Source organism: Malania oleifera, chromosome 4 (genome assembly GCF_029873635.1).
Source record: "Malania oleifera isolate guangnan ecotype guangnan chromosome 4, ASM2987363v1, whole genome shotgun sequence".
NCBI lineage: Eukaryota > Viridiplantae > Streptophyta > Magnoliopsida > Santalales > Ximeniaceae > Malania > Malania oleifera.
Window position 1 is genome coordinate 38,226,388 of NC_080420.1, and position 26,930 is coordinate 38,253,317.

Below are 26,930 nucleotides of genomic sequence, written 5' to 3' on the forward strand. Positions count from 1 at the left end.
ATTTTTCATAAACTTGCAATATAGTAATCTAGTGTCAGTTTATATATATTTCAGACTGATAATACATTGTTATATTTATATTTATTTTGACTTCAAATTTATAATATAGTTACTAATTGATCATATTGTTCTTAATTTAATTTTGATTTGATTGCAGGAATGATCACACTTATTTTGATTCGTATTTTTAGTTGAACTTGATTATTTTTATGAATGTTTTGCCTTGCTTCTAATAGAAAAGGGCATCTTGGTCCACAAAATGATTTACATTATTCGTACTTCTATGTATAGTATAATAATATATAGATAACTGAAATAAATAAATAAATAAATAAAAGCATAATTATGTTAAAATCACAAATATGCTTTTTTTCTAAAATAGCTCAATTATTGGCAGTACCGTATTACGCTTTGACATGGTCCTTGTCAGTTGCGCTGCAACGCCAAAATCACCTGTTCATTTTGTGAACAGAAGTACAACAAATATCTGAATCAATGTTCTGTCAGAGGCAGAAGTACATAAAAATGTGGCAAATTCACACTCTGATAATTATGAAAACATTATTATAAAATAGAAAAAAGGGGCAACCCAAAGAAAAGAGCATGACAACCAAGAGTTTTCCAATCTCTTTGCATGCTGTTCAAAGAAACTTCTCTAGATAAATCATTTTCTGAAATAAAAAGTGAAGCTAAGAAGCCCATTCCACTCCATAGCAGCTCAAAGGAGCAGCTAAACTCTTAAAAATTCTAGCACTATGCTCAAATGGTACGCACCAAGAACTCTTCAAAATTTCAGATTCTTTCCCTCTTTTGAACCACAATAACCTCTAAAACAGTAAAGACACAAGCTCTCCAAAGAAGGACAAATCCACTGCTCCCTACCCCAAACAAATTTTTCCAAATGCCCTCAAGAACAAGTCTACTGCAACAAAAAGGAAAAGTCAACTAAACTTCCTGCTCTATAACACATTACACACAAATATTGAAGAGGTGCTTTATTTGATCCTCCTCTATAGCAAGTCATTTGTTTGATCCTTTCAATGGTTGCAACCCAGCAAAAAGCCTTGATTTTGAACAGAGCCTTTGCTTTCCGAATTAGAGAATGCAAATAAAAAGACTCAGCATTAGGAATATGGGCCAAATGAACAAAGAGGGACTTACGAGAAAAATTCTCAGAAAAAATACAAAGCCCAACATCTTCCCTCGGTCCTGTTGAGGGCCCAAATAAGTCAAGAATAGTCCAAAAGAAGAACTAGTCACCTCTCATTCAAATTTCTAATAACATGGTAATTCTAAAAATTGCACTCCCTTGATAAATTAAAAAATCAGCAATTATAGCATCACAAAGTTAAAGTTACGAAATCTAAGAAAAAAATTTTCAACGACTCCCATTGGTAAAATTAACACCTGCTTTAGTATCTCATTGGCTCTGAAGTATGTACTTACTACAAATTACCTTGTGTGCCAAAGGGAATGATGTTTTAAAGGCATCTTCATAACCATTTCCCCACCAAAGAGATGTTCTTAGACAGCAAATTTCCATGCCCAAACATCCCTAACACCTAGGTTTACCACATCCAACAAGATAATTTCCTCAATAGCACACCCCTGAGACCATAACAATCTGTCAACATTCTTTTTTTCTATTTTGGAGCTACTAGTGTAGAAATCATAAATAAAGATAAAATACAACAAAATAAAAGAAAGCCGAGCATTATCATTGTAATTCAAAACCCCCTGGCATAAAAGCTCCTAGACCTTCTCCATCACTTGATCCCGACAAGAATGGCATAGAAGTACCAACTAGGGAACTCCTAAATAAGTGAGGCAAATTCAAGACACCAAAATTCAGCCAGCAAAGCATGCAGGAAAAAAGGGAATCTGCATTCATTACCTACTGTTCCACCCTTAGAGAAATTAATGTTTAACCTCAACATCTCTTCGGATACTGGAAGAATAGTCAACATATCGAAAATCTAAACAAATCAGGGGAAAAAAAGTATCTAGAATTTGTAAGTGTGAAACAGAAAGATCCCCAAAACCTGCCCTAAAGTCCATATTTACTACAAATTACCTTGTGTACCAAAGGGAATGAGGTTCTGAAGGAATCCCCACAGCCAATTCCCCACCAAAGAGATGTTCTTAGACAGAAAATTTCCATGCCCAAACACCCTTAACAGTTGGGTTTGCAAGCTAGACTGCATTTAATAAGATAATTTCCTCAGTAGCATACACCCTAGACCATAAAAATCTCAACATTTTTTATCTATGTTGGAGATGCTTACATATATATCCTAAATAAAGACAAAATACAACACCATAAAAGAAATACAAGCGTGTCCGTAGTAATTCAAAACCCCCTGCATAAAAAAAGAGAGCACCCCCTTCACCCATCCAACCTCCTAGGTCTTCTCCACCACTCTATCCCAAAAGAATTGCCATAGAAGCACCAAAATAGGAAACTCCTAAATAGGTGAGGCAAATTCAAGACACCAAACACAGCAACCAAAGCATACTGAAATGAACAAAATCAACATCCATTACCTGCTGCTCAATTCTCAGAGAAATTAAATGTTAACATCAACAGTCAACACCTCCTCAAAAACTTGAAGTATAGTCACCACATAAGAAAAGCTATCCAGATCATGTAAAAAATAATATCTAGAAACTGTAAGTGTGAAACAAAAAGATCCCCAACATTCACTATTCCACCACCCATACTTAAGAAAAAACTTATCACCATGCCCCAATGGTCTTAGTAGCTCAAAATTACCACTGTTAACAATAACAAAGAAAACAGCAGACAAAAGGCCACCACTAATCGACTTCTTCCTTTCCTCTTCAATGACCTATCAAGAACATCCAACACAAATCATGTGCCTTCTCAAAATCTAAATTCAAGACAACACCTATAAAGCCTATCCTAGCATCATTCACAATCACAGTAACCACCAATAGAAACAGTCCAACTCCAAGGTATGAAAAATCATGCCAGCCAAGACACCACTCAATCAGATAACAAGAACCTCATCAAGCCTTGAAAGCAGCCATCAAACTGATAGGCCTGAAATTCCGAATATTGGACCAATCTTCATTTAACTACTGTTTTCAATTTTCAATTTTTTGAAGGTTAATGAGTAATTAAGGCAATGACTGGGTGCATAAACAAGTTGGATCAATAAGTGAGGAGGGTTCAATTATAAAAAGATATTAAGCCTGGGTGCAATGCCCAATTTAATAATAGCATTGCATACACTTTTTTGCGGCCTCTCCAAAAATGGGGGTAAGGCTTGCCAACATCCACCTCTCCTAGACCCCACTCAAAGTTGGACCCTTGTGCACTGGGTACGGCCTTATTGCATACACTTTTTTATTTCACAAAAGAAGAAATTTTATTAAGGTAGAAAAAACAGTACAACAATTGGAGAACAAAGCATCATCTTTCAAACACAAAATAAGAAGACTAAAACAGACCATTAATGTAACAAGGCCCCCTAATTATTTGCATATTAATCAACCAAACTCCCTTAAACAGATCAAAACCACAGCACTAAAATGAAGCTAGAAAGGGAACCCTACTCCCAAATCTTGGTGTCAAAAGGAGGAGTAGGGTGAGCTCAATGGTAAGCAATAGCACCATAGCATTGGAGTTCCCCAAAGTCTTGAGTTCAACTCATCCTTTGCCCATGGTTATCGCCTCCCGAGAGAGAGAGAGAGAGAGCCCTACTAAAATCAAACCAAAATATAACACCCCCCTATTGAAGATTTTTGAACTCAATGCTAACCAAAATACCAAAGCACAACAAAAGTAGCACATTCTCCAAAGCATCATCCTAATACATTTTTCATGCATAACAAAACAATTATTGATGCCATAATCACGAAATGAATATTTAGATTCACTTATCACAAGAACCTCCCCTTTTGAATTCTTAAATTAGCAATAGCACATAATAGTTTGCAAGACAGAAAATATGACGGAATCTGCTCACCCAATTTGACCTCTCCTTGTTCTGTTAACAAGATATTACCACCCTTAATATCTCTGTGCACCTTGAAAATTGAGTGCAAATAAGATAGACCCTACAAAAAAATTGGATGTTCGTAAGGGCAATATGTCAATAATGAAAAAACTTGAACTTTTTTAGCAAATGTCAATTGATGTTCCAAAACTACATGGGTTTGTTTTCATGAGAAGGGGAGAAAGAGACAAGAAAGAGCTACAATACACACACACACATACATGCAACCCCACATAGTGGGGCTCAACACTATGTTTTGTATGTTTTATGTGTGTGTGCGTTTTGTAATAAAAGCATTTACCTCATATAAGGTGCAAAGTAATGGAAAAGTCATGCGAGTGTTTCATTTGTGTTGAATTGTGTGGAAAAAGAAAATCACACATTTTTAATGCACCATAGTTCAAAAGTGATTCCATCAAATATCTTGTGTTGTTGCTTATCCTGGAACATGCACATTTTGAAATGCAACCAATCAAAATGAACAGACCAAATGCCGCTATACCTTCAATGCCTCTCTACAAATATACGCTATTTGGTACTCCTCTAGAGGGTCCTCAGTAGTGTTCATCAAGTCTGCAACACTTCCACCTCCACAGTACTCCATTACTATCTGACAACACAATGAGAAAACCACGTACAATAGTGGCATGAAATAGCTTCTCCAACTCAAAATTCCAACAAATGATAATATGGTTACTAAAAGGAAAAGAACAATGAACTACAGATCTGAAGTGATAGAAAAGTAAACATGGTAATCTATTTGCCTCCTACCCATAGGTACTCTTCTCCTTGGTAGCTCCCAAGATATCGGACAACATTTGGATGACTACATTGTTGCAACATCTCAATTTCACCACGAATTTCTTCATACCCCTCTTCCTAGAAACAAATATCACCGCAAGTCATTTCCAGGAGTTCACCCAACTTGCACACAATTCAACTACCCTAAATAAAGGAAAAAAAAAAAGCGGGAAAGCAAACAAACCCCTTCACATAATGATATAACTTTGATAGCAACCAGCTCTGAAGTTCTTATATCTCTAGCTTTGTATACAGCCCCATAAGAACCCTTTCCTGCCATCCCAAAAACCAATCTCACTCATACGCAAAAAGGATGTTGGTTCAGCATATATGCAGTACTTTTTCTTGTTTTCTAAAGCTCATATTTGCAAATTTTCTTTCCAAAAGAAAGGAAATCACAAGTAATTCAAGATTAAGAATTTGGGGGGACACAAGACGCACCAAGCTCGTTAAGCAATTCGTACTTAGTTGAAGGATCCTCCTTCGTAACACTATCCGGTATAGAGCTAGAAGAGATCTTGGTGAGCTGTCGACCTTCCTCTCCCTGAGAAGAACCGCTCCGCTTCCTCTGTTTCCCGAACCCTAACTCCTCCGACGCCTGCATGCTTGCCACCGCCCTACTCATCGCTGACCCTCCAACATCACCAGCACCACTACCACCAGTTCTACGCACAACCGTCCCACTAACCGACTCACTGTCACCACGAACAGTAGATCTCACCACGAAAGTCGAGAATCCGTCGTCGGCATCCATCGTCTTCCTCGGACTCGCATAATTGAGGGGCGAACTACGAGGCTTCCGCGACGACGACACAGAAGACGAAGACGAAGGTCTATTGCGCGTAGTTTTGACGATCATGGTACCGAAATCGCCACTGCGGCTGCGGCTGCGGCGGTCGTCGTCGTAGTCAATAGCGGCCCCGAAGTCCTTGGGCACGCGTTTGAGGAGAGGAGGGAGGGAGGAGTCGTCGTCGTCTTGGTCGTCTTTGTAAAGCATGGTGGCATAGATGTCTTCTTCCTCTTCCTCCGCTTCCTCTTCTTGTCGTTGGAGGTATCCTTGCTCCTCCTCCTCCTCGCCGTCGTCGCCATGGATAACGACCGTCGAGTAGAGGTCAGATTTGTTTGGTTGCCTGCGGCTCCGGCGAGATACAGGAGAAGGATCCATCGACGAAAAGGGAGAGAGAGAGAGAGAGAGAGAGAGAGAGAGAGAGAGCGAGAGCGAGAGAGAGCGAGAAGTGGGATATCGTTAGAAGGCCATTGATGTTCTGTGCAGCTGAAAAATGGCCAGGCTTGTGGGAACTCCGGGGATGGCACTGAGCTGGGTAGCAGCTGCAAAATGCCAATGGAGGTTGTGTATGGGCTCTGAAGCTTGACTGGACCGAGCTCGTGGACGCGGCCCCATCGCTCATACGCCACCGAGCTGAGGTTGGATTGGCCCACTGCACATTTGGTAAGCTCGCCTCCACTGGCTTTTTCGTTGAAAATGAACCAATTCGACAACTGTTTCACTTCTGGAAAATATGCTACAATAGGGACATGCAAGATAGAATAAGGTCCTTGACAAAACATCCAAAGAGAGTTTGAATAAGTGTAGATCCTTAACAAAACATCCTTGGTTTATCCATTAGGCATGTACAAAAATTATGGAAAAACTAAAAATTAGACCGAAATCAAATCCAAATACATTTCGATTCGGTCTTTTGGTTTTGCAATTTCAATTTTGGTTATTAAATATAAAAAATTTGATTTCGATTTTGGTCCAAAACTAAATTGAAAAAAATTGGAAACCGAATTAATAAATTATAATTGTATAATTTTATATAATACTAATATTCAGAGAATCTACACAGTTCAAGCAGCAAGCTTCTGCTCATCGAAGAACCCGCGCAGTAAAGTTGCTGCTATGGCATTCAATTCAGAGTCGTATATCTCTGTTTCAGATGTAGTCGTCACAATTTTGTCGAGAAAATGATCAAGTGGTCCTCCAAATGCAGCTACACCACCACAACCGCCAAGAAAAGCCCTCAAGTTTAGGAATTGGACAACCGACAAGAGAGAAGACAAGCCAATTTTGGGAAGCATCCATGTTAACTCATCGAACGTTGCAAAGCTCTCGACTGTCCCAGCGAACTGATTCTATGGCAATGTGTGACCTCCGCACACTCCTTTTCCTACTCTTTCTTCACTCTGCAATCCGCAACTCTCGCACTACTCTGGGATCTACAAACGCTACTTTTAAATGGCTCACACTTCTCATCCCACATCGGTTGCACATGGGAAAAGAATTAGTTTCCTTTCCTATAAGTACCAACTCCGCCCCTCCCTCCTCTTCAACCTTTAGCTTTACAAGTTGGGCCCATGTTTTGGGTGTGGGCTGCAGCTTGCAAGCCCATGGAGGCTAATGGCTAAATGTTTTTTATAATTTAAAAGTTTGAGAACCAATGTTTAACCAAACTGAATCAGAAAAACGAAGGTTTAGTTTTTTTATAAATTGACAATTTATGATTCGGCATCTGTATGTGAAATTTTAAAACCAAAAATTTCGATTCAGTGTTCGGTTTTGTTAATAAGCAAACCAAATAAAACCGATTACATCCTTATTATCCACGCATACAAGCATAGCTTGGTAAATTTCCTCGTGTATTTCCCTTTTTGTGTGAAGGTACTTATATGTTGTCCATGCCTAATAAAGCTCACCATTTTTTCAACTTCATGTTAATTAATTGTATTATATTGAGATCCGATGAAATTAAATTTTTTAAAAAAATTAAAATAAAATTAAAAAAAGCCTTGAAAGCTCTTGAGAGTTCTTAGAAATTTAGTTAATGCTTCATATTGTCCTTATATGATTAAAATGTTGACTTTTGAGGTGGGCAAAATCAATATTGTTACCCTATTGTCTTCAATAATGTCGTTGCTTGGACCGTGATGGCGTTTATAATAGCCCTCATGGATTATAACACAAAAAATGACCACAAAAATTCTATATTTCTTCTATCCTCGCACGTTATAGTAGAATTATAATTATTTTCCCATAACTGTAATCTCCCTTCTCATAATTATTTTCTTCTTTGTTCAATAAAAGTTCTATAGTCCAAACAATTAAGGTCTCAAATTAATATTTTGATTGGAAATTAGAATTTGTTGGAAATGGCTTTTTGCTTCCCTAAAGGTGTGTTATTTTTTTCCTTCAAATTCATTTTAAAAATAAATCTTTTTTTTTTTTCATTTGGATTCTTGATTTTATTAACTCATTAATTAGTTGAAGAGTATCGATAGTGATTTTTTTACCAAACAAGTAATTAGTTTGTGTGCAGTGTTCATTTTACATTTCTTGTAGTTCTTGGATGGTTCAAGGTTGATTTGGATCGTTGCCCAAGCGTGGGGTATTACTTGGAGAGGTGACTACTCTAGCCTATTGAAAGAGTGCCCAAGCGTGGGGTATCGCTTGGAGAGGTGATTACTCTAACCTAGTGAAGAAGTGTTTGTAAAGGTTTTGTTCTGCACAAAAAGGAACAAGTTTAGTAGAATCTTTTAGTGGTTTGCCAAAGGCGAGGACGTAGACTGGGGATAAGTTGAACCTCGTCAAAATTGCGGTCTCCTTCTCTTTCCCTTACTCTCTTTAAATTCCAACAAACATATAAACTACGTGGATGTTTTAAATTCCTTAATCATAAAAATTACATGGATTGAAAATTAAATAAACCAAAGTTTAATTTTGATTTTGGATTGCAAAAACCGAAAGGGAGTACGTTGGTTGCTCAATACTTTGCGAAAACCTCAAAAGGAGTACGTTGATTGGTTAACACCCAAAGACAAATTAACTAAGAGTTTATTTAAATTCTAAATTGTTAGGAATTTGAGTTGTGATTTGCATTGAAGAAACAAATTTCATTATGACAGGGCTTAAATCAAATTTATATACAAAGGTGTAATGACCTGCTAATAAAATAAAATTCTTTTTCCCTAGTTTTAAATCCAATCATTAACCTAAACAGCAGAAGGCCAATCATATAAAATAAATCCACACATAATACAGTACCAAAGTGACAAATCAACTCCTCATATACAATCATCACTGTTCTCTCGAAACTACCCTTACTGATATCAAGGGATTACAAAACATGCCACCCAAAAATACTCACTCTCAAAAAGGGCAGTACAGCAGCCCCTCTACTTGCGAGCCTGCTCCGCTCGCCTAACTAGTTCACCTGAAAAACAATTCAACACTAGGATGAGCCAACACTCAATAAGACGAAACATGTTATTACTAGTGTGTGACTACTGAGTTATATTTCTGTATTAATAATTTGATTTAGAAATAATATCTTGGATAACTGAAATTGTAAATGCTGGTATAAATAACATATATTAAAACTATATAAATTACTTTTCATAATACTACTATTATTTCTGGAAATCTACTTATACTTATAATATCATAGAAACTTTCCCCGGATGGCTGGATTTAACCCTTCATGACAGGGTTGTGTGGGTCGAAGGCAGGACCTACCCTGACTGGCCTACCATGGTAAGTTAACTGAACTTCGACAGTCTGATCGGCCCCATCAATCCATATCTGATAGAGAGCCTGTCCCGACGTGGGCACAATCGACCTCATACCACTTACTATCTGAGTAAAGTGGTTGCACTCTGAACTGAATATTTGTAGCTACGGTACCGTGCTCAGCTATCTGATCCATTTGGGTCTGATACTGTATAGGAAACTAATATCTATAATATATTATTTTTACTGTGGTTTCTAAAATAACCATAACCCCATAGAATTTATCTGAAATTCTAAATAAACTGACTGGAAATCTGATTTTTGTATAACTGAACTACTATCTGTATATTGGGGCGTTATGGTACTGATAAACGTGTTATTCTGAAATTACTGAAAATGCATATTTCTGAGTATACTGTACACTGAAAATTTCGTCATTCTATAAACATGCAAATATCATGGTATTTCTGTTAATAATTATAAACATGGTATTCACAAATTCTATAAATATAGTACTGTTCTGTTATCAACTCAAGCCACACAAATAAATATTAATATTATCAAGTTCTGGAAACTGTAAATATAGATAATCTGAATAATAATTTGATAAAAACATATAGTTCGTACTGAAATCGTAAAATGTTTTCCTAGCATAGCATATTTCCCTTACCTAACTACTGGAAAACCCTTATGGTATACTGGTCCAACACCCGCAGGGCTTCCTACTCAACACCCTAAAAATAACATACGATAGAATAGAATATCATTATTTCTTTTTCTACTTCATTTCCTACAACTGCTGGAAGGCCAAAAATTGAATAAAAGGCCTTACCTTGATTCTGGGGAGAAATTCGACTCGATCCCACCAACAATTCACCCCAGCAAACTTGAAGAGAACTCCGCCAAGAGCGTCGTGGTGGCCTCAGATCGTCGATCCGGTGAACAACGGGGCCGAAATCGAAGAGAGATGGAGGAGAGATTGTAGGAGAGAGAGAGAGAGAGGGGAAGATTTGCGTTGATTTTTCTGCGATTAAACTAAGTTTAGGGCCATTTATACTGCGACCTTCATTGATGAGCCATGACATCTCATTGACGAGTTTAATAGGAAATTCGTCGACGAACTCTCCCCTTTGTCGACGAAATTCAGAATCACCGAAAACATTCTCTCGGTATCTTCTCGTCGACGAAACATGCCTTCGTCGACGAGACCCTCTTGTACCCTCGTCAACGAATCCCCTGTGTTCGTCGATGAGGCCATGAGAAAATTTCTTGGGTTATTACATCAAAAGCGCAATGTCGTCGACGAACGCGAGTCGGCTGCCTCCTTCTGTTTCCATTCCCTTTTCCCTCCCTCTTTATCATTTAAATAACATTATTCTTCACGTTGTTACAAAAGGGCTATTAACAAAAGCTGAGAATTCTTCTAAAGCTTTCTTGATTGAATGTTTGATTGATTGAATATATTGTGGTTGAATGGTTTAAAGTTTGGTTAATTGATTGGTTACTTTGTTGGTATATGGTTGTGGATTGAATATTGTTTTTGACAATTGTATAAAGACTTAAGTATTTGTTGTGTATTGGATAAATCAACAAGAAGTCAAGAATTCATTAAAAGAATTAAAAGAGGTTAAGGATTCTTGAAAAGAATTAAAAGAAAATTTTTTTAAAACCCAATTCACCCCCCTCTTGGGACTACATCTTAGTTTTCAAGTTTATTATCTTATATGAGAATGGATCAAATTTTTGAAAACCCTAAGACATTTAATTGATCCGATGATGGATCCTCGAAGAACATGTTGTTGTTCTTCGTATGGTTCTTTAGATAAGGAAAGATTTACAATATTGACTGATAGTCTGATAGTTGAAATGTGGAACAATATGTAATGGCATGATAAATAAACTCATTAAACATTGATCCTTGACTACGGAATTATATTGTGTCACATGAGTATGGTATCAATTTGAGATTGAGTATAATGACATATGTTGTATAACCTATGTTATGAAACCATATTTGCCAGCGTCATAAAACTTAATTAATGAATTTGACGATGGATCCCTAAATAACATGTTATTCTTTGTGCGGTTCTTGAGGTGAGGGAAGTATTATAACATTGGGGAGATATTGGATGGTTGTGAGGTGGAACAATATGTAAAGGACAGATAACCTAGCTTAACAAAATTTCAGAGACCATCTTGATTAATGTTTAAACAATTTGAACTTATCATGGTACCATTGAAAGGATGGGTGTGCAGGGGGTACCTAATGCCTTCCACTCTCATAAATGAACTCCCGAACACAGATATGGAATGTAGATCAAATACTATTAGTTCCTTGGACCCTAAGATTAGTCAAAGACTAATTAAAAGATATTAGTTAGGTGAACTTAACCATAATTAGACAAAAAAGGTTAGTGGCAACTCTATGAACCTATAGAGTGCAAGACAAAGGACATTTACCATATTCTTTGGACAAACATCCCTGTTAATCGTCCCACCCGGGAGTATATAGAGTCCAAAGAAGGGGGGTGAATGGACTCTTTCCGCGTATTTCGATTTTCTCTAAAAAATAAAACTCTTGGCAAGATTTCAAATAATTATATCACAATATACACAAAATAAAGCATGCACAAGATAAAATAAAGAGTGAAGGGAGAGAAAGCTTAGAAAGCTTAACACCGGAGTTTTAACGTGGTTCGACACCAAACCTACGTCCACGCTTTAGGACTAAACCAAGGATTCCACAATCCACCAAGAATACTTCTTCATCGGTGGAACAAGCCTTACAACTCGGGTACCAAACCCTACACTCAGGAACAAATCCCTACTCGCTCACAAAGAGCCTTCGGCTCATAAAGAACCTTCACCAATAATGGTTCAGAAAGAACCTTTTACAAGACGATGGATAATACAAAGAAATGCTCCTCATAATGAGTTGATATCAAATACAATCAAACCTCACATTACTCTCTCAAGGAGTAATTCAAACAAGATAAGTGAGCAAGAGAGATTGAGCACTTGGAATGAATAACTAAAATGCAAAGTGCTAGGTTTTGAATAAAATGTTTTTTTTTTTACTATGGACTTGTAGAAATCACCAAAACCGTGCTAAACAAGTCTATGGACTTGTATTTATAGCCAAAAGCCCTTACTAGCCATTATTGGACCGTTGGGAGCAAGTCCCAAAAGAAACTAGCCATTTTCTAGCTGTTATTGTGCTATTCACGATGCGTCTCCTCGACTAGTGACCCCCACTCGTCGACTAGTGGCACTTTGTCAGCAATCGTAAACATTCTGCCTGGACTCATTGACAAGTTGTTCCCACTCGTTGACGAGTGCCCTAAATCAGAAAAAGTCATCAACATGAAAGTTGTGGGATTTTTTATTAGCTTTCTAAACACACCAAGATCGTCTTTTTTGGACTTTTTTTTAGCAAAAGTTATGCCCCAAATACTAAAAGGTATTTAGGACTCGAGGTTGCACTATGTTAGTCGACGATTGCTCTGTTCTTCCTTGTCAAAAAACCTTTTAATGACTTAAAACATTCTTGGACAAAAGTACATGAAATATATTAAGTCTAATAAAGCTTAATACTTGTCCAAATGAGTTTCCCTTAGAATATAAGATATCTTGATTAATAAAACACACTTGAAAGCTTGTTTTGATATCTTATATGCTAAGTATGTCCTTTATAAAATATGCTTGACTTTCTTAAGGCTTTAGGAAAAAAATCATGTTTTGACAAAATTGGGACTAAGTATGTAAAAGTTATATAAAACCAAGATGTTTAAAACTTGTCCCTTATGAAAACATATTTGAGTTTATGATACGTTTGACAAACTCTAAAATTTAACTTTGAAAACTATGAAAGTTGAGTTTGTGACTTAAGTGAAATCTTATAAACTCATGTGTTTTAATGCTTGTGCATTTGCTCAACTCTTGCTCAGATATCATGCAAGAAACAAAATCTCAAGAGTTACAACATGTTCCCACCTCACACAACCCACATTACAAATAATACAACATTAAGTTTTGATTGTGCTTGAGTCCTTCCGAGTGAGTGTCCGTATAATCTTTCCTACTTGATGTCTACTCGGTCCGATCTTTGCCTTTGATCCAGTACTTCATGTATTCGTCATTGGAACCTGTACTAAACATGATTTGTAAATATAGGAAATACTAGGAATAACATATAGGTTAATATCATCAAAACATATAAACCATGATTTTGTAGCCCCCAGTGCTAACAATCTCTTCATTTTTTATGATGTCTAACCTATTAGGACTTTGCTTAATCTTTGCATTTGTGTTTGACTTACCATAGCTTATTATGCAAAGATAAGTTCACCTAGAACCACTAATGGGTTGTTATCATCAAAACAAGACAATTAAGCTCATGTAACCACCAAGGCTAACACTCTCCCTCTTTTTGATGATGACAAACCATTGGTGTTCTCTATAGGGTATATTTTAAAGCTCCCCATCAATTTATGCATATTGATAAAAAAAAAATACTAACATTTGCTCCCCCCTTACTCTATGCATATAAGGGATAAAAACATTTTATATCCATTGGAGCTTCAACATGCAATTCATAAAAAGTTCATTTAAGTTAAAACTATATGCAATTTGAACTTTCATAATGCTATATGCATTTCTACCCTCATATACAATTCTCCCCCACAAATGCAACAACATAAATCCTCTCCCCCTTTGATCATCATAAAAAAGAGGTACCATCCATTTATCTAAAATAATTTTTCCCTTCAAGATAAGTTTCCATGGTGGTAAGGTGAGTATGTGCAAAATTTAAATTTAAGTATGGGATAGGCTATGATATGCTTTAAAAAATTCTTAGCATATATATCCAATCTAAATCATATATCATCAAAACAAAGTTTGCCACTCAAAAAATTTTCTTACGAAGCAAGATTTGAGTGCATGTTTTTTCATCCCATAAACAAAGGCTAATAAACCAATCAACAAGATATATACAATTTAAAACATTATATTGGTTTAAACATTAAACACTACAAGAAATAAGGTTATTAGTGACGGTTTTAAACCATCACTAATAATAAAAGAATCGTCACTAATAGTATTAGTCATGGTTCGATCAGTATTAGTGACAGTTATAAATTTGTCACCATATCTGCGGCTACTAGTAATTATTAGTGACGAACTATTCAAACCATCACTAATAGTGGAGTATTAGTGGCAGAAGACAACCATTACTATTATCGTAAGACCATCACTATAAATTATACATATTCTTTGCTCAAATTCGTCACTAAAGCTGAAGTATTAGTCACGGTTTTAATAACCGTCACTAATATGAAACTATTAGTGACGGTCAATAAACTGTCACTAATGTTACGCTTTTAGTGACGGTTACTTAAACCGTCACTAATAATATAATATTAGTAACGATTGTAAAACTGTTACTAATAGTGCCTTTAATGACGAATTTGAACCCAGAAAATGTTGATTCTATAGTGAAGATTTTAAACTTTTAGTGACGCTTTATAAATCATCACTAAAAGTTCATCCTGCTATTATTAGTAACGGTTTTGCAAACCATCACTAATACTTTGAAATAAATAATTTTTTTTGAAAATTCCTATAAAAACCCATAATTACATTGTGGCATACATAAAATTAAACCAAAATTACTAAAACATTCCTAAATTATTCAAAATTCAAATACAAATTATTCAAATTTCAAATACATATATACAAATATAAATTTAAATTAAAAAATAAAAAATAGTTCTGTTCAGATAACAAAGAATACATGAAAAGGCAAAATTAAAGCTACGCGCATCCGACTCGACTGTAGTGTCTGTCATCGTCGTAGTGGTGTGACGGCTACAAATCCTATAAAATAATAATTATACAAAAAATTAGTATATAATGGTATAGTATATATGTATATACTATAATTAAATATGATTTGATAGCAAAATGATCAGACATTCGGACATAGTGTAAAAAAATGATACAATTATAAGTAACTAAATTTGATTAGTCGAAAGTCACCCCACTCGGTTCAGACCTCGTATAATCAAACTGTAAGCTAAGTTTACTAATTAGTTTGTTTGTATTATAACTTTACTTCTAAGTGAGGAAAAATATCTCGAGGAGGAGTTTTTGGGAACCGCCAGATCCGGCACATCCAATTCGATGTGACGGATGTATCGAGATTAACTGAACTTAGTTTGTACCAGGTATGCTCAATTGGACACTTGGGTGGTTAAATTCAACTAAGTGTACTAAGTTCACCTCTAAATGTATAATTTTCAATTGGCATGAAATTTTTGGGTACCGTTAGTTCCAACACGTCCAGTTCGATGTGACGAATGTGACGGTATTGACCAAACTCATTTTGGACCTCGTATGCTCGACTTGAACACTTGAGAGCTTAAAATGAACTAAGTTTACTAAGTTTGTATGTATTCTAACTTTGCTTCTAAGTGGGAAAAAAACTCTCGGAGAGAATTTTTTTGTACTGTCAAATTCGACACGTCTAGTTTGATTTGACGGACGTGTCAGGATTGACTGAACTAAGTTTGGACCTCGTATGCCCGAATTGGAAACTTGGGTGGATAAATTTAATAAAGTGTACTAAGTTCACCTCTAAGCGTATAATTTTCAATTTGCATGAAATTTTTGGGCACCGTCAATTTCGGCACATCTAGTTCAATGTGACAAAAGTGTCAGGACTAACCGAACTCAATTTGAATCTCGTATGCCTGACTTGGACACCTAAGTGCTTAAAATGAACTACAATTACTAAATTTGTAAGTATTCTAACTTTTCTTCTAAGTGGAGAAAAAACTCTTGGGGAGGAGTTATTGGGCACCATCAAATCTGGCACGTCCAGTTCGATGTGACAGACGTGTCGAGACTGACAAAACTTAGTTTGGACCACGTATGCTCGAATTGGACACTTGGGTGGTTAAATTCAACTAAGTGTACTAAGTTCAACTCTAAGCGTATAATTTTCAATCAGCATGAATTTTTTTGGCACCGTCAGTTTTGGTACATCCAGTATGATGTGATGGATGTGTTGGGACTGACCGAACTCAATTTGGACCCATATGCTTGACTTGGACACCTGAGTGCTTAAAATGAACTAAGTTTACTAAGTTTGTATGTATTCTAACTTTGCTTCTAAGTGGGGAAAAAACTCTCAAGGAAGAGTTTTTGTGCACCATCAAATCTAACATATCCAGTTCGATGTGACGGATGAGTTAGGACTGATAGAACTCAATTTGGACCTCGTATGCTTGAATTGGACACTTGGATGGTTAAATTCAACTAAGTGTACTAAGTTCGCCTATAAGCATATAATTTTCAATTGGCATGGAATTTTTGGGCACTATCAAATCCGACACGTCCAAGTCATTGTCACGGATGTTCCGGGACTAACCACACTCGGTTTAGACCTCGTATTCCTAATTTGGACATGTGGGTGGTTAAATTCAACTAAGTTTACTAAGTTTGTTTGTATTCTAACTTTACTTCTAAGTGGGGAAAAAGCTTTCGGGAAGGAGTTTTTTTACACCATCAAGTCCAGCACGTCCAGTTCGATGTGCTGGACATGTTAGGACTGACCAAACTCAATTTGGACATCGTATGCCTGAATTGGACACTTGGGTAGTTAATTTTAACTAAGTGTACTAAGTTCACATCTAAGCGTATAATTTTCAATTGGCATGGATTTTTTGGGAACCATCACATTCGACACGTCCAAGTCAATGTGGTGGGCATGTTGGGACTGACCACGCTTAGTTTGGATCTCATATGCTCGATTTGGACACCTGAGTGCTTAAAATGAACTAAGTTTACTAAGTTTGTTTCTATTCTAACAATAAAAATATTGTTATGGGAATTCTTACAGAAATTGGATCTATTAATTCATTACATACACAATACATATAATAAAATATGAAAATATAACTGCATAATTACATTGTGTAATTTAGAACAACCCAATTTCAAAACTTCCCACATAAATTTTCCTACCGCATACTAAGTATGCCTTCTAATGAGAGGAGGAGCCACCCACATCCTCTGGACGAGAATAGCGCATCATTTGTTCCATCCGCGCTTTCCAGTTCTTAATGACTTCCATCTCCACTTCAATGTTGGAAACCTTCTCTTACCAAGTGGACACCTATTCCTTAAGTTGTTGGTTCTCCATTTCCATTATCTGCATCCGGAGAACCATCTCCTCCTTTTGAGATTCGGCTTTCGTATGCTCTCGGTCAAGCTCAGCATGAGACGCCGCGATCGAAGAAGATGACAATGTTGGGGTGATGTATCCACTTCTAAGACCATTTAACCAACCCCTGCGCGTTTCCTAAGCATGTTCCTATAGACGTCGTCATCCAAAATTGGCTAACTCCGCTTTAGAACCGGTGCATTCCTCAACTCGACCATCCTCACATATTTTTAGTCATGAAAATGTAGGAAATGAAGAAATAAGAATACAACTTTGATGTATTGAATAAAATAATGAAGTAAATAAGATATTTGACTTACATGTTTGCTCTGCATACCTAGGCACCACTCTCCCAATGGCCTCTGATGTGTTCTCTAATAAAGATCTGGAGTCGGCTCCAGGTCGCCAGTCTCGGGATTACGCTACATTATCATGTAAAATGTTATCAATATTAATTCGAAAGTGTAAACATATATAACACTTTTCTGGTAATGCTCAGACATATAAATATAGCAATTACCTTTCGATGACTGACGAACAACTTTGACCCACCACAATGTGTCATCTCTAGTTTGCTGCGGTTATCAGCATTTTTCTTATAGATAGCCAACGAAAAAGATGTAATGACTTTTCATATCGTATGGGTGAGCCTCCACCTGATCTTTCATCTTCCTGAAATGCTTGCGCATTTTAGTACAAAAGCTCTTGAACTGAGTGCACAACTGAGTGTTCACCGCATTTTTTCCATGGTCAGCGGTGAAAATGTCCATATCAAACTTCACCTGCATATGAAATGCATATAGAATGTTAGATAGTTAATTGCGTAGTATATTAAAAGTAAAAGACATGGTTTAGAGTTACTTACCAAGATGCGCTTGTAGAGAACCAAGTGTTGAGCCTCTGTCACCTTTGGCCAGCTGAAGTAGGTGACTGGAGCATATTGTCGGCATATAATGCTAAGCTCCTATGTCTAGGTCGTGTGCCAATCATCCAATGGGACTGTGTAGCCTAGAGGAATCTCGATCCGGATCTGCTACCCCCCATTCCCCTCTAAGTGTTTTTTGACGGCCGTGTTCTTTGTTGCACCACGACCTGACCTCTTCATTTGTGTCCCTTAAGTCGATGCTGTAAGAAGAGTTAATTAAGAACAATACTGTTATCATGCACGTGTACAACCATCAATATATTATTCTAAATCAAATACTCATAACCTTACCAACGCTGCTCATTATGGTAGGTAACTCACTTTGGGTCTGATGCCTAGCTGATGAATAAACATCCTTAGGCAAGGGTCCCAAGGGCTTAGAAAAAGCAGCATAAGGACCAACATCCTCCATTGGTCTCGAGGACGTTAAATCATCCTCAAGGGATGATGTAGTGGAGTGTCTGGAATGAAGTCAGCGATGACGACCTCCTAGTGCCATGTCTGTAAAATAATATACAAGTAAATGTAAGAAGATTGGATGTTAGATGAATGGATAGTAAATATATTTTTAGTTATTTATACATATCAAATACATGGTGACAACATAACATGCTTACCCCCCTATACGTCCTCAATATCAATATCATCCTCACTTTCTAGTATGTCTTCCTCTTCACTACAGTACTCGACCATAGTTTTATCTTCCCCATCATTTTCATTATTGTCGATGAAGTCAATGTGTATAAAAGGTTCAATTCCAATGTCAGCAGTCCCTTCGTGTTCTGCCATGGCACCAATCCTATTCAATGGTATAGGATTGGCTCCTTCCTCAGCAACATTGACAGCAGATTGTGTTGTTGCACTAACATATGGCTCATCGTCTTAGAAAGCATCCTTGCTGACACTCTTCTCCACATCTGCAACTTTTGTAATATCATACAAACTTCAGAGAGGAATTTTTTGGGTCCCATGCCATTCACCCTTCAATTTTGTGTCCTTAAGGTAGAACATTGTTCTGCCTGCATCGCTAGCACAAAAGGATCATTTTGATACCATGTCTTACTAAAATTGACACTGGTAAAGTAGGCATATGTGTTTATCCTAGTATTTTTATTACTAATGTCCCACTAGGTACACTTGAACATGTAGACGAGTTTGTTGGCTCTATAGTAAAGCTCTATAATGTCATCCAAGACACTGAAGTAGTCAATTTTCTCATCTCCTTCCGCACCTAGCACCCAACCCCACAATTCTGGGTTCTTCTATGCAGTTCGAGGGACTTTGTATGAAATCATAAGCTGTTGACAATGCAACCGCTATAGTAGTTAACTCGTTGATTAGAGCCACATGCCAACGCGTACAAATCTTTACTTGTAGTTGGCTCTTTGTTGTAATACATGACTCTCATCTATTAAATAAAAAATGAGTTTAGATGAGTAAACCGTTAATATTGAAAATGTACATTGCTTCGAACTCACATAAAATTTGTTACTTACATGGTTCCCAAACCAATTGACAAATTTCTTCTTATGTCTTTTGTCAACATTCTTTTTATTTTGGGTCAAAAGTTCAGCTTTATGTTCACTATATGCAACAATAGTATATGTTAATATCAATTAAGTATATATATGCATATGTAAATACAATGCAAAGTAAGGAGTTTGGAACCATGTACTCAATATATGGAACAGTTTCATCACAATTATTAAGGACGTAAAAATGCGCCTTTCGTAGGTTGTCCATATAAATGAAATTGTAAACCTGTGTACCAAATAACCAAACATTTCCTCGAAATATAGAGCTCACAGGTTCTTCATCTTCGCCATTAGTATGAATGTTTGCATTTCGCTCCTCACGAGTGAACCTTGTGTCAATATCATGTAGATACATTGAGCAAAATGCAAGACATTCATTGTCAATGTATACCTCAATGATTGAACCTTCTGGCCATGCCTTATTGCGCACATACCCTTTCAAAGTGGACAAGAACCTGTGCATTTTACATAACATTAGTGACTTGTACGCACAAAAAAAGTGAGAAAATCATGTGAACATTGTAAAAGGACTTTATAATTTACCTCTCAATAGGATACATCCAACGATATTGCACGGGTCCTCCAATTATGGCCTCCCTTGGTAAATGGACAACTAAGTGGACCATCACATCGAAGAATATTGGCAAAATATTTTCTCTAACTTGCATAGTATAATCACGATGTCCTCCTATAACCATGCAAGTACATTTACGCTCAATTTTTTGGAGCACAACTGTCGTAAGAAGATCCCCAGCTCAATTTGCACTAAGCGAACATCTTTAGTCAAATGTCCACGAAGGAAATGGGTAGAACCTGTTGCAGAAGGACATGACAGTCATGACTTTTCATTCCTAACATCTTCCCTTCCTTCCGTGCTTATGCATCAAGTTATGTTCGATGCATATCCATCATTGAACTTCACTGATTTCAACCATTTAAAGAAAATATTCTTCTCATCCTTTGAAAATGTGTAATAGACTGATGACATAAGAAGTTTGTCCCTATCACGAATCAAATGCAACTCAAGTCATATTACCATATCTTCCATATCCTGGTGAGCATGTGCGGGGTCCTTTGTCTTCCCATTTATATCCAGCAATGTACAAATGTTCTTCTCGATGTGCATGACATCCAAGTTGTGGTGTAGTGGAAGATCTTTCCAGTATGGCAACTCGAAGAAGATGCTTCTCTTTATCCAATTCAACTCTCACTCAGCACGTTTCCTTTTTCAACTGCTTGATGGTTTCCCAAATTTCACATCTTCGACCAACCTAAGCTGGTTTAATATATCTTCCCCATTTAGTCGATTTGGCTGCAACCTTCATTTAGATTTTCCATTAAAGCTTCTGACACCATGAGTCCTCCAAGGATGTCCAGGTCGGAGAAATTGACGATGACACATAAAGCATAACTTGCGTTCATGCTTCAAGGATACGGACCCAACATCCTTATTACACACTGGGCATGCTAAGTAACCTTTTGTGCTTCAGTACGAAAGGTTGTCATAAGGAGGAAAATCATTAATTGTACACAACAGTGCAGCATACATCCGAAATGTTGTCTCATTTTCCACATTAAATGTCTCCACTCCTTTTTCCCATAGTTCTTTCAACTCGTCAATTAACGGACCCAGGTTAACATCAATATCATTACCAGGTTCCCTCGATCAAGGAATAAGCAGAGACATATAAATGAAGGGTTATTTTATACATCGCCATTGCTACATATTGTATGACATCATCATAACTGGCCACATGCTATACGAGTTGTTCATGTTACTAAAAGGATTGAACCCATCTGAAGTAAGGCCAAGTCTAATGTTGCGAAGATCACTAGAAAACAACAGATGCATTTTATCAAACTCGACCCAAGCTTTCGAGTCTACTGGATGGCTAAGGATGTTTTTATCTTGAAGAAGTTTCTCTTTATGCCATCTCATATCTGTAGCAGTCTTTTTACACATGTACAATCGTTGCAGACGCGGTATTAATCGACAATATCGCAAAACTTTTTAGGGGATCTTTTTACCCTTCTTCTAATTAGTTTTATACCTCGGTTCACCACATTTTGGGCACTCGTTCGCATTTTCAAGTTCACCATAAAAGAGTGCACACTTTTATTGTTGACTTTCTAGTCACATCCCTATTTCGATTATGACAAACCACAGTATCTTATCTATGTGCCTTGAGTATTTGAACAACTTTACTTTTCTAAGCACGAATGACAGATGAGAAATGGATGCTGAGAAGCAATTAAACAAGCCATTCTTTCGGAGAAATCCATCGAATTGCCGAGGAGCAGAGCATGAAGCCTTCGCTTATTTTAAGTTGTATTTATATATATATATATATATTTTTTTTAATTTGGGTTTGTAATAATAATCTATCAGTCTGTAATAATTAATGCATCTTATGCATGTAGGGATTATAAGCTCAAGACCATAGATGGATCATAAGGATCACTTTTGGTCGATCGACGTCAGATTTTTGGGACAAATTTAAAAGCTCAAAGACCTTAGTCTAACTATAGGTCCCAATATATTGCATGAAAAAGCCCCCATATCTTAGATGTAATATCCATATGAGTAGGGGTAACTTCAAAAGAAGGTTAGAAATCAAATGCACAAATTTCATGTGTTCGGTCGACCAAACCTGAACACATTGAGAACCTTTGGTCGACCAAACCTCCCTAGGGTCAAAAAGTTGATCACTTGGTCGACCGACCTCAAAATGAACGTCAATGCTCTGGTCGACCGAACTAGCACATGGAAAATCTCAACACAATGGTCGATCGAACCTTTAGTAGAAAATTGACCTGGTCGACCGAACATTTAAGTTCGATTAAATGAACTCAATCTGGTCGACCGAACCTCGGTGGTTCTGAAATCACCTCAAGCTTGGTCGACCATCTTCTTAGTTCAAATTCATCCTGATCGATCATATTGAGCACCTCGGTCGATCGAACCTTAAAAATGGTCGACCGACCCTCTCGGGTTACTCGAATTTTACCGAGGTTAAACTGGGTTATTTTTAATTAAACTCACTTAATCTTTTTTCAAAATACCCAGCATGTCCCCAACGACTATAATTCTTCCCAACTCTATAAATACATCCTCATTTGCAAAATTAATATAAGATTAGAGATTTGATTAGCCAAAATTGCCTCTAAAATTTCCTAAGCCCTATTTCTTCATACAAACCTAGACACTTACATACTACCATTCCTTTGAGAAATCAAACTTTGTGGGTGTTTATACACTGGTCTATTTTGCTAGGATATTCTCATTTTATTCATTGTTGTTGATTGTCATATTGAGGGTAGAGCAAAAGTTTTTCCCCCTATTTTTTTTAATAAATCTTTGTGTGGGAAAAATCTTATAACTAAGTGAGTCTTTGCATTATTATTGCAAGACTCATTGGGCTTATATTTTTGTGTGTGCAAAAATATTTTTTACAAGCTCATATTTGAATATCTCTTTGTGCTGTGATATTGAGAAAATAATTTTTTTGAGATATTCTAAATTTCTCTTGATACAAATCTTTGAAACCCTAAACTGTGATTGAGATTCATCTTTACATAGTTTCAAGGATTAGCTTGTTGGCACACTCTTGTGCTTGATTTGAGATAATCATTATATGAGCTTATAGTCCTTACATCATTGGTGTGTGTTGATTATTGCTTGTGCGTATTGGTATATATCTTCTTGATTAGAAGCACTTTATTTGTACGAAAAAATTATACAAATTATTGTATTCTAGGCATGGGCCTGAAAAAGGAGACTTGCCTTGGTAAAAGTCCTAGATTGGCTTTGACTCGGTTGGGAAAGTTAGGTGCACCATCCTGGTAAGGTGTAGTTATAGGTTGAGGTTAGCCTCGTTAATTGACCTGATTGTAAATGGTGCCACTCCACTTGTTAAGTGAGCCGTAGTGGAAATCCTATTGCTTGTGAGCTCGAGGCGGGGTCATAGGCAATATTGGCCAAACCCCGATATCATATCGTGCGTGTACTTTATATTTCTGCAATTTATTTTTCGCACTTTCATTTTCAGCACATATATGTTGTATGCCTGATTCATTATATGTTGTACATGTGCTGATTGGGTTTACGATTATATAGATAGAACCTAGGTTCTGCTTATATCGCTGCTGGAATTTAGTTGAACCTAGGAGAAAAGTTTAAATACCCAATTCACCCCCCTTTTAGGAATACACAAATTCCAACACATACCTACAAACATGTATTGGAGTGTAACCGAGACCCAATTCACGCATGTATGTCTTCACCTCATAAAAGGACTTTGGAAGTGTTTCACCATCAGACAATGATGCCTTAATGAGATTTAAATACATGTTGAATGCACTATGAGATAATCCATGCATTGTCCTTGCATGGAGTAACTTAATCAGAAACTCCAATTTTGAGAACTTTGTACAGTTTGGATATAAGGGCACCTATGCATCCCTCACGAGATTAGAAAATGGTTTATCGAGTTGATTTAACATACTAGGATCACAAGCAATGATACCTGCTGAAGTAAATTCATCACCATTACACGACACACTGACGTCGTTCGTGTCCATTGAAATCTCCCTTTACAAGTCACCTAACATTTCAATCAACCCTTCCGAATGTGTATAACCACCTACTATATTTGCCCCCTCAGCTTCATCTTCATCATCATCGCTCTGAACTGTGTAATCTTCACCGTGGAAAACCCATGTTGTGTAGCTTTTCTCCATTCTAAAGAGTAATAAACTTCTACGAACCAAATCAATGTGTTTAAATGTTATGTTTTGGCATTTCTTGCGAGGACATCGTATTCTACTAACTTTGTTTGCATGAGGATGCGTGAACTCTATGAAATCATGTATCCCTTTCACATATTCATCCAAAAACCTACCCTGAGCCTTCATCCAACTCTTATCTATGTTCATTAATTACCCTATAACATGTTCAAGTAAATGGTGTTGATTACATTCTCAAAATGTTTAAGCCGCATGCATCGTGAATCCTAAAATCAACCACCTTCCGTCTAAAGGCTAAGAATCCTATTCCATTCATGAATGTTGCATTTGCATTGCAGTCAATCGCTCAAAATCTTTCTTCATAGTCATTCTAAATTTCGACAGCATCTCCCCGTGGCTCTCCAAGTACACAAGATGGGGGAAGTGAACATGTTGCTAGTTTTCCATCACTAACAAATTGTCACAACACCCCACTATGCACCTAAAGAAGAAAAGTAGAGACACGCTCGAAATATATAATGACAATGAATAAAGCGTGAACGATGACAATAATGTAAATACAACTTCCTAAACTGGCCACATTGGACAATTCAAGAATGGTTGAAATACAAACATCACTAATTGTAAATGAAACAAATAATTAACATGTTCAATTGATTATTAGTATACATAGTATGACTAATAATCACTTGAATTTCAATAATTGATTTGTCTCACATGTACGATGAGGCATGAATGCATAGTAACCATTCTTGAACGGTTCTAGGCTTCAATGAACACAAGAAATGCAGTTCTCAATTTGTTTAATTAACTGGCAAGCAACATCCTAGTCAACTACGCAGCATGCATTTCACAAAGTTAGCAAATGAAAAAAAGGAAAAATGAGAAATCAAAAACAGTCAACCTCATAGAACACACAAATTTAAAAGCTAGGTTCAACAATTCGCTAAGTTCTCAAAATTATATCAAATCACTGATTCCACTGTTCAACAACTATTATAAGTAGAAAACTCTAATCCCTTAACCTCACTCTCCTTATGTACAATAATACTACATTTCAACAGAGAATATAACACAATTTTTAATAAATTGTTTTGGTGTAATATGCGTACACACTAATATTATTGAAAGATCATGATAAGTGCACACTCAAAATAGAATTCTATCCAAAACCTATACAAATTTCAATCTAAAACTACAAATTCATACTCTAAAACACAATTTCACAGGCAGAGTGGTGTGCTATACAATCGAAAATCAAATTACCAATTTCAATTACAACAAAATATAATCACACACTAAAAGAACCAAAATTATTAAATCATTCATTAATAAAGATTATTAATAAAATATTAACTTAACTACATTATCAATTTTCAAAAATAAATTACAAAATCATTGAACAGAATCGTTAAAATAAATTAAACCTACCATATAAAATTGATACACAACCAGAAATTGAATCTGCGGTAGCAATTGATACACAATCCTAGTGCATTATACATTATACACACGCATGCACACACACTCATACCCACGCACCACGCATGCACACACGCACACACAGATTCTAGGATGAAGAAGAAGAAGAAGAAGAAGAAGAAGAAGAAGAAGAACATGAAATCCCACCCCCCCTACACACACACACACACACACACGTACACTCACACACACTCCGACCAAGGCACCTTGCATGCACAAGCGTAGCGGGAGGAGGTTTAGCGAGTAATGGCGAGCAAACGAGGGAGGGAAAGAAAGGGAGGGAAAGGATGGAGGGAGAGCTTGGGGAATTAGTGATTTTAATCAGACTATTAGTGACGATTTTAAAATCATCACTAAAACTCTTAAAACCATCACTAATAGTCTGTTATTAGTGACGGTTCTCCTAAACTGTCAATAATAGTTAGTTATTAGTAATGGTTCTCCTAAACCGCCAGTAATAGTCTGTCATTTAAAATTAAAATTAAACATGTTGTACTAATTAGGGGTGAACATGTATAATTTCGAGAAACCTAAATTGACCAAATTAAGTGACCAATTTCGGTTAATTCAATTCGGTCAATAAATAGGGTCGATTCAATTCATCGGTTACGATTTTACCAATTTTTGATTCATTGGTTATCGGTTTAGTTAATATATATTTTAATTTGGTTAACCAATTTAAATA

General features: G+C 36.6%; 1 protein-coding gene across 1 annotated transcript in view; it reads right to left on the bottom strand.

Annotated features, from left to right (window-relative positions):
* LOC131153384 (serine/threonine-protein kinase 1) overlaps window positions 1–6,311 on the bottom strand; it is an 86,482-nt gene extending 80,171 nt beyond the window's left edge. The window contains exons 1-6 of the mRNA XM_058105657.1: window positions 5,265–6,311; window positions 5,008–5,096; window positions 4,794–4,901; window positions 4,525–4,632; window positions 3,993–4,083; window positions 401–453 (exon numbers count right to left, since the gene is read on the bottom strand). Coding sequence (XP_057961640.1) covers window positions 401–453; window positions 3,993–4,083; window positions 4,525–4,632; window positions 4,794–4,901; window positions 5,008–5,096; window positions 5,265–5,988 — 1,173 coding nt within the window. The 5' untranslated portion in view covers window positions 5,989–6,311. The remainder of the gene's footprint in view (window positions 1–400; window positions 454–3,992; window positions 4,084–4,524; window positions 4,633–4,793; window positions 4,902–5,007; window positions 5,097–5,264) is intronic.
* Between the last annotated feature and the right edge of the window lie 20,619 nt (window positions 6,312–26,930).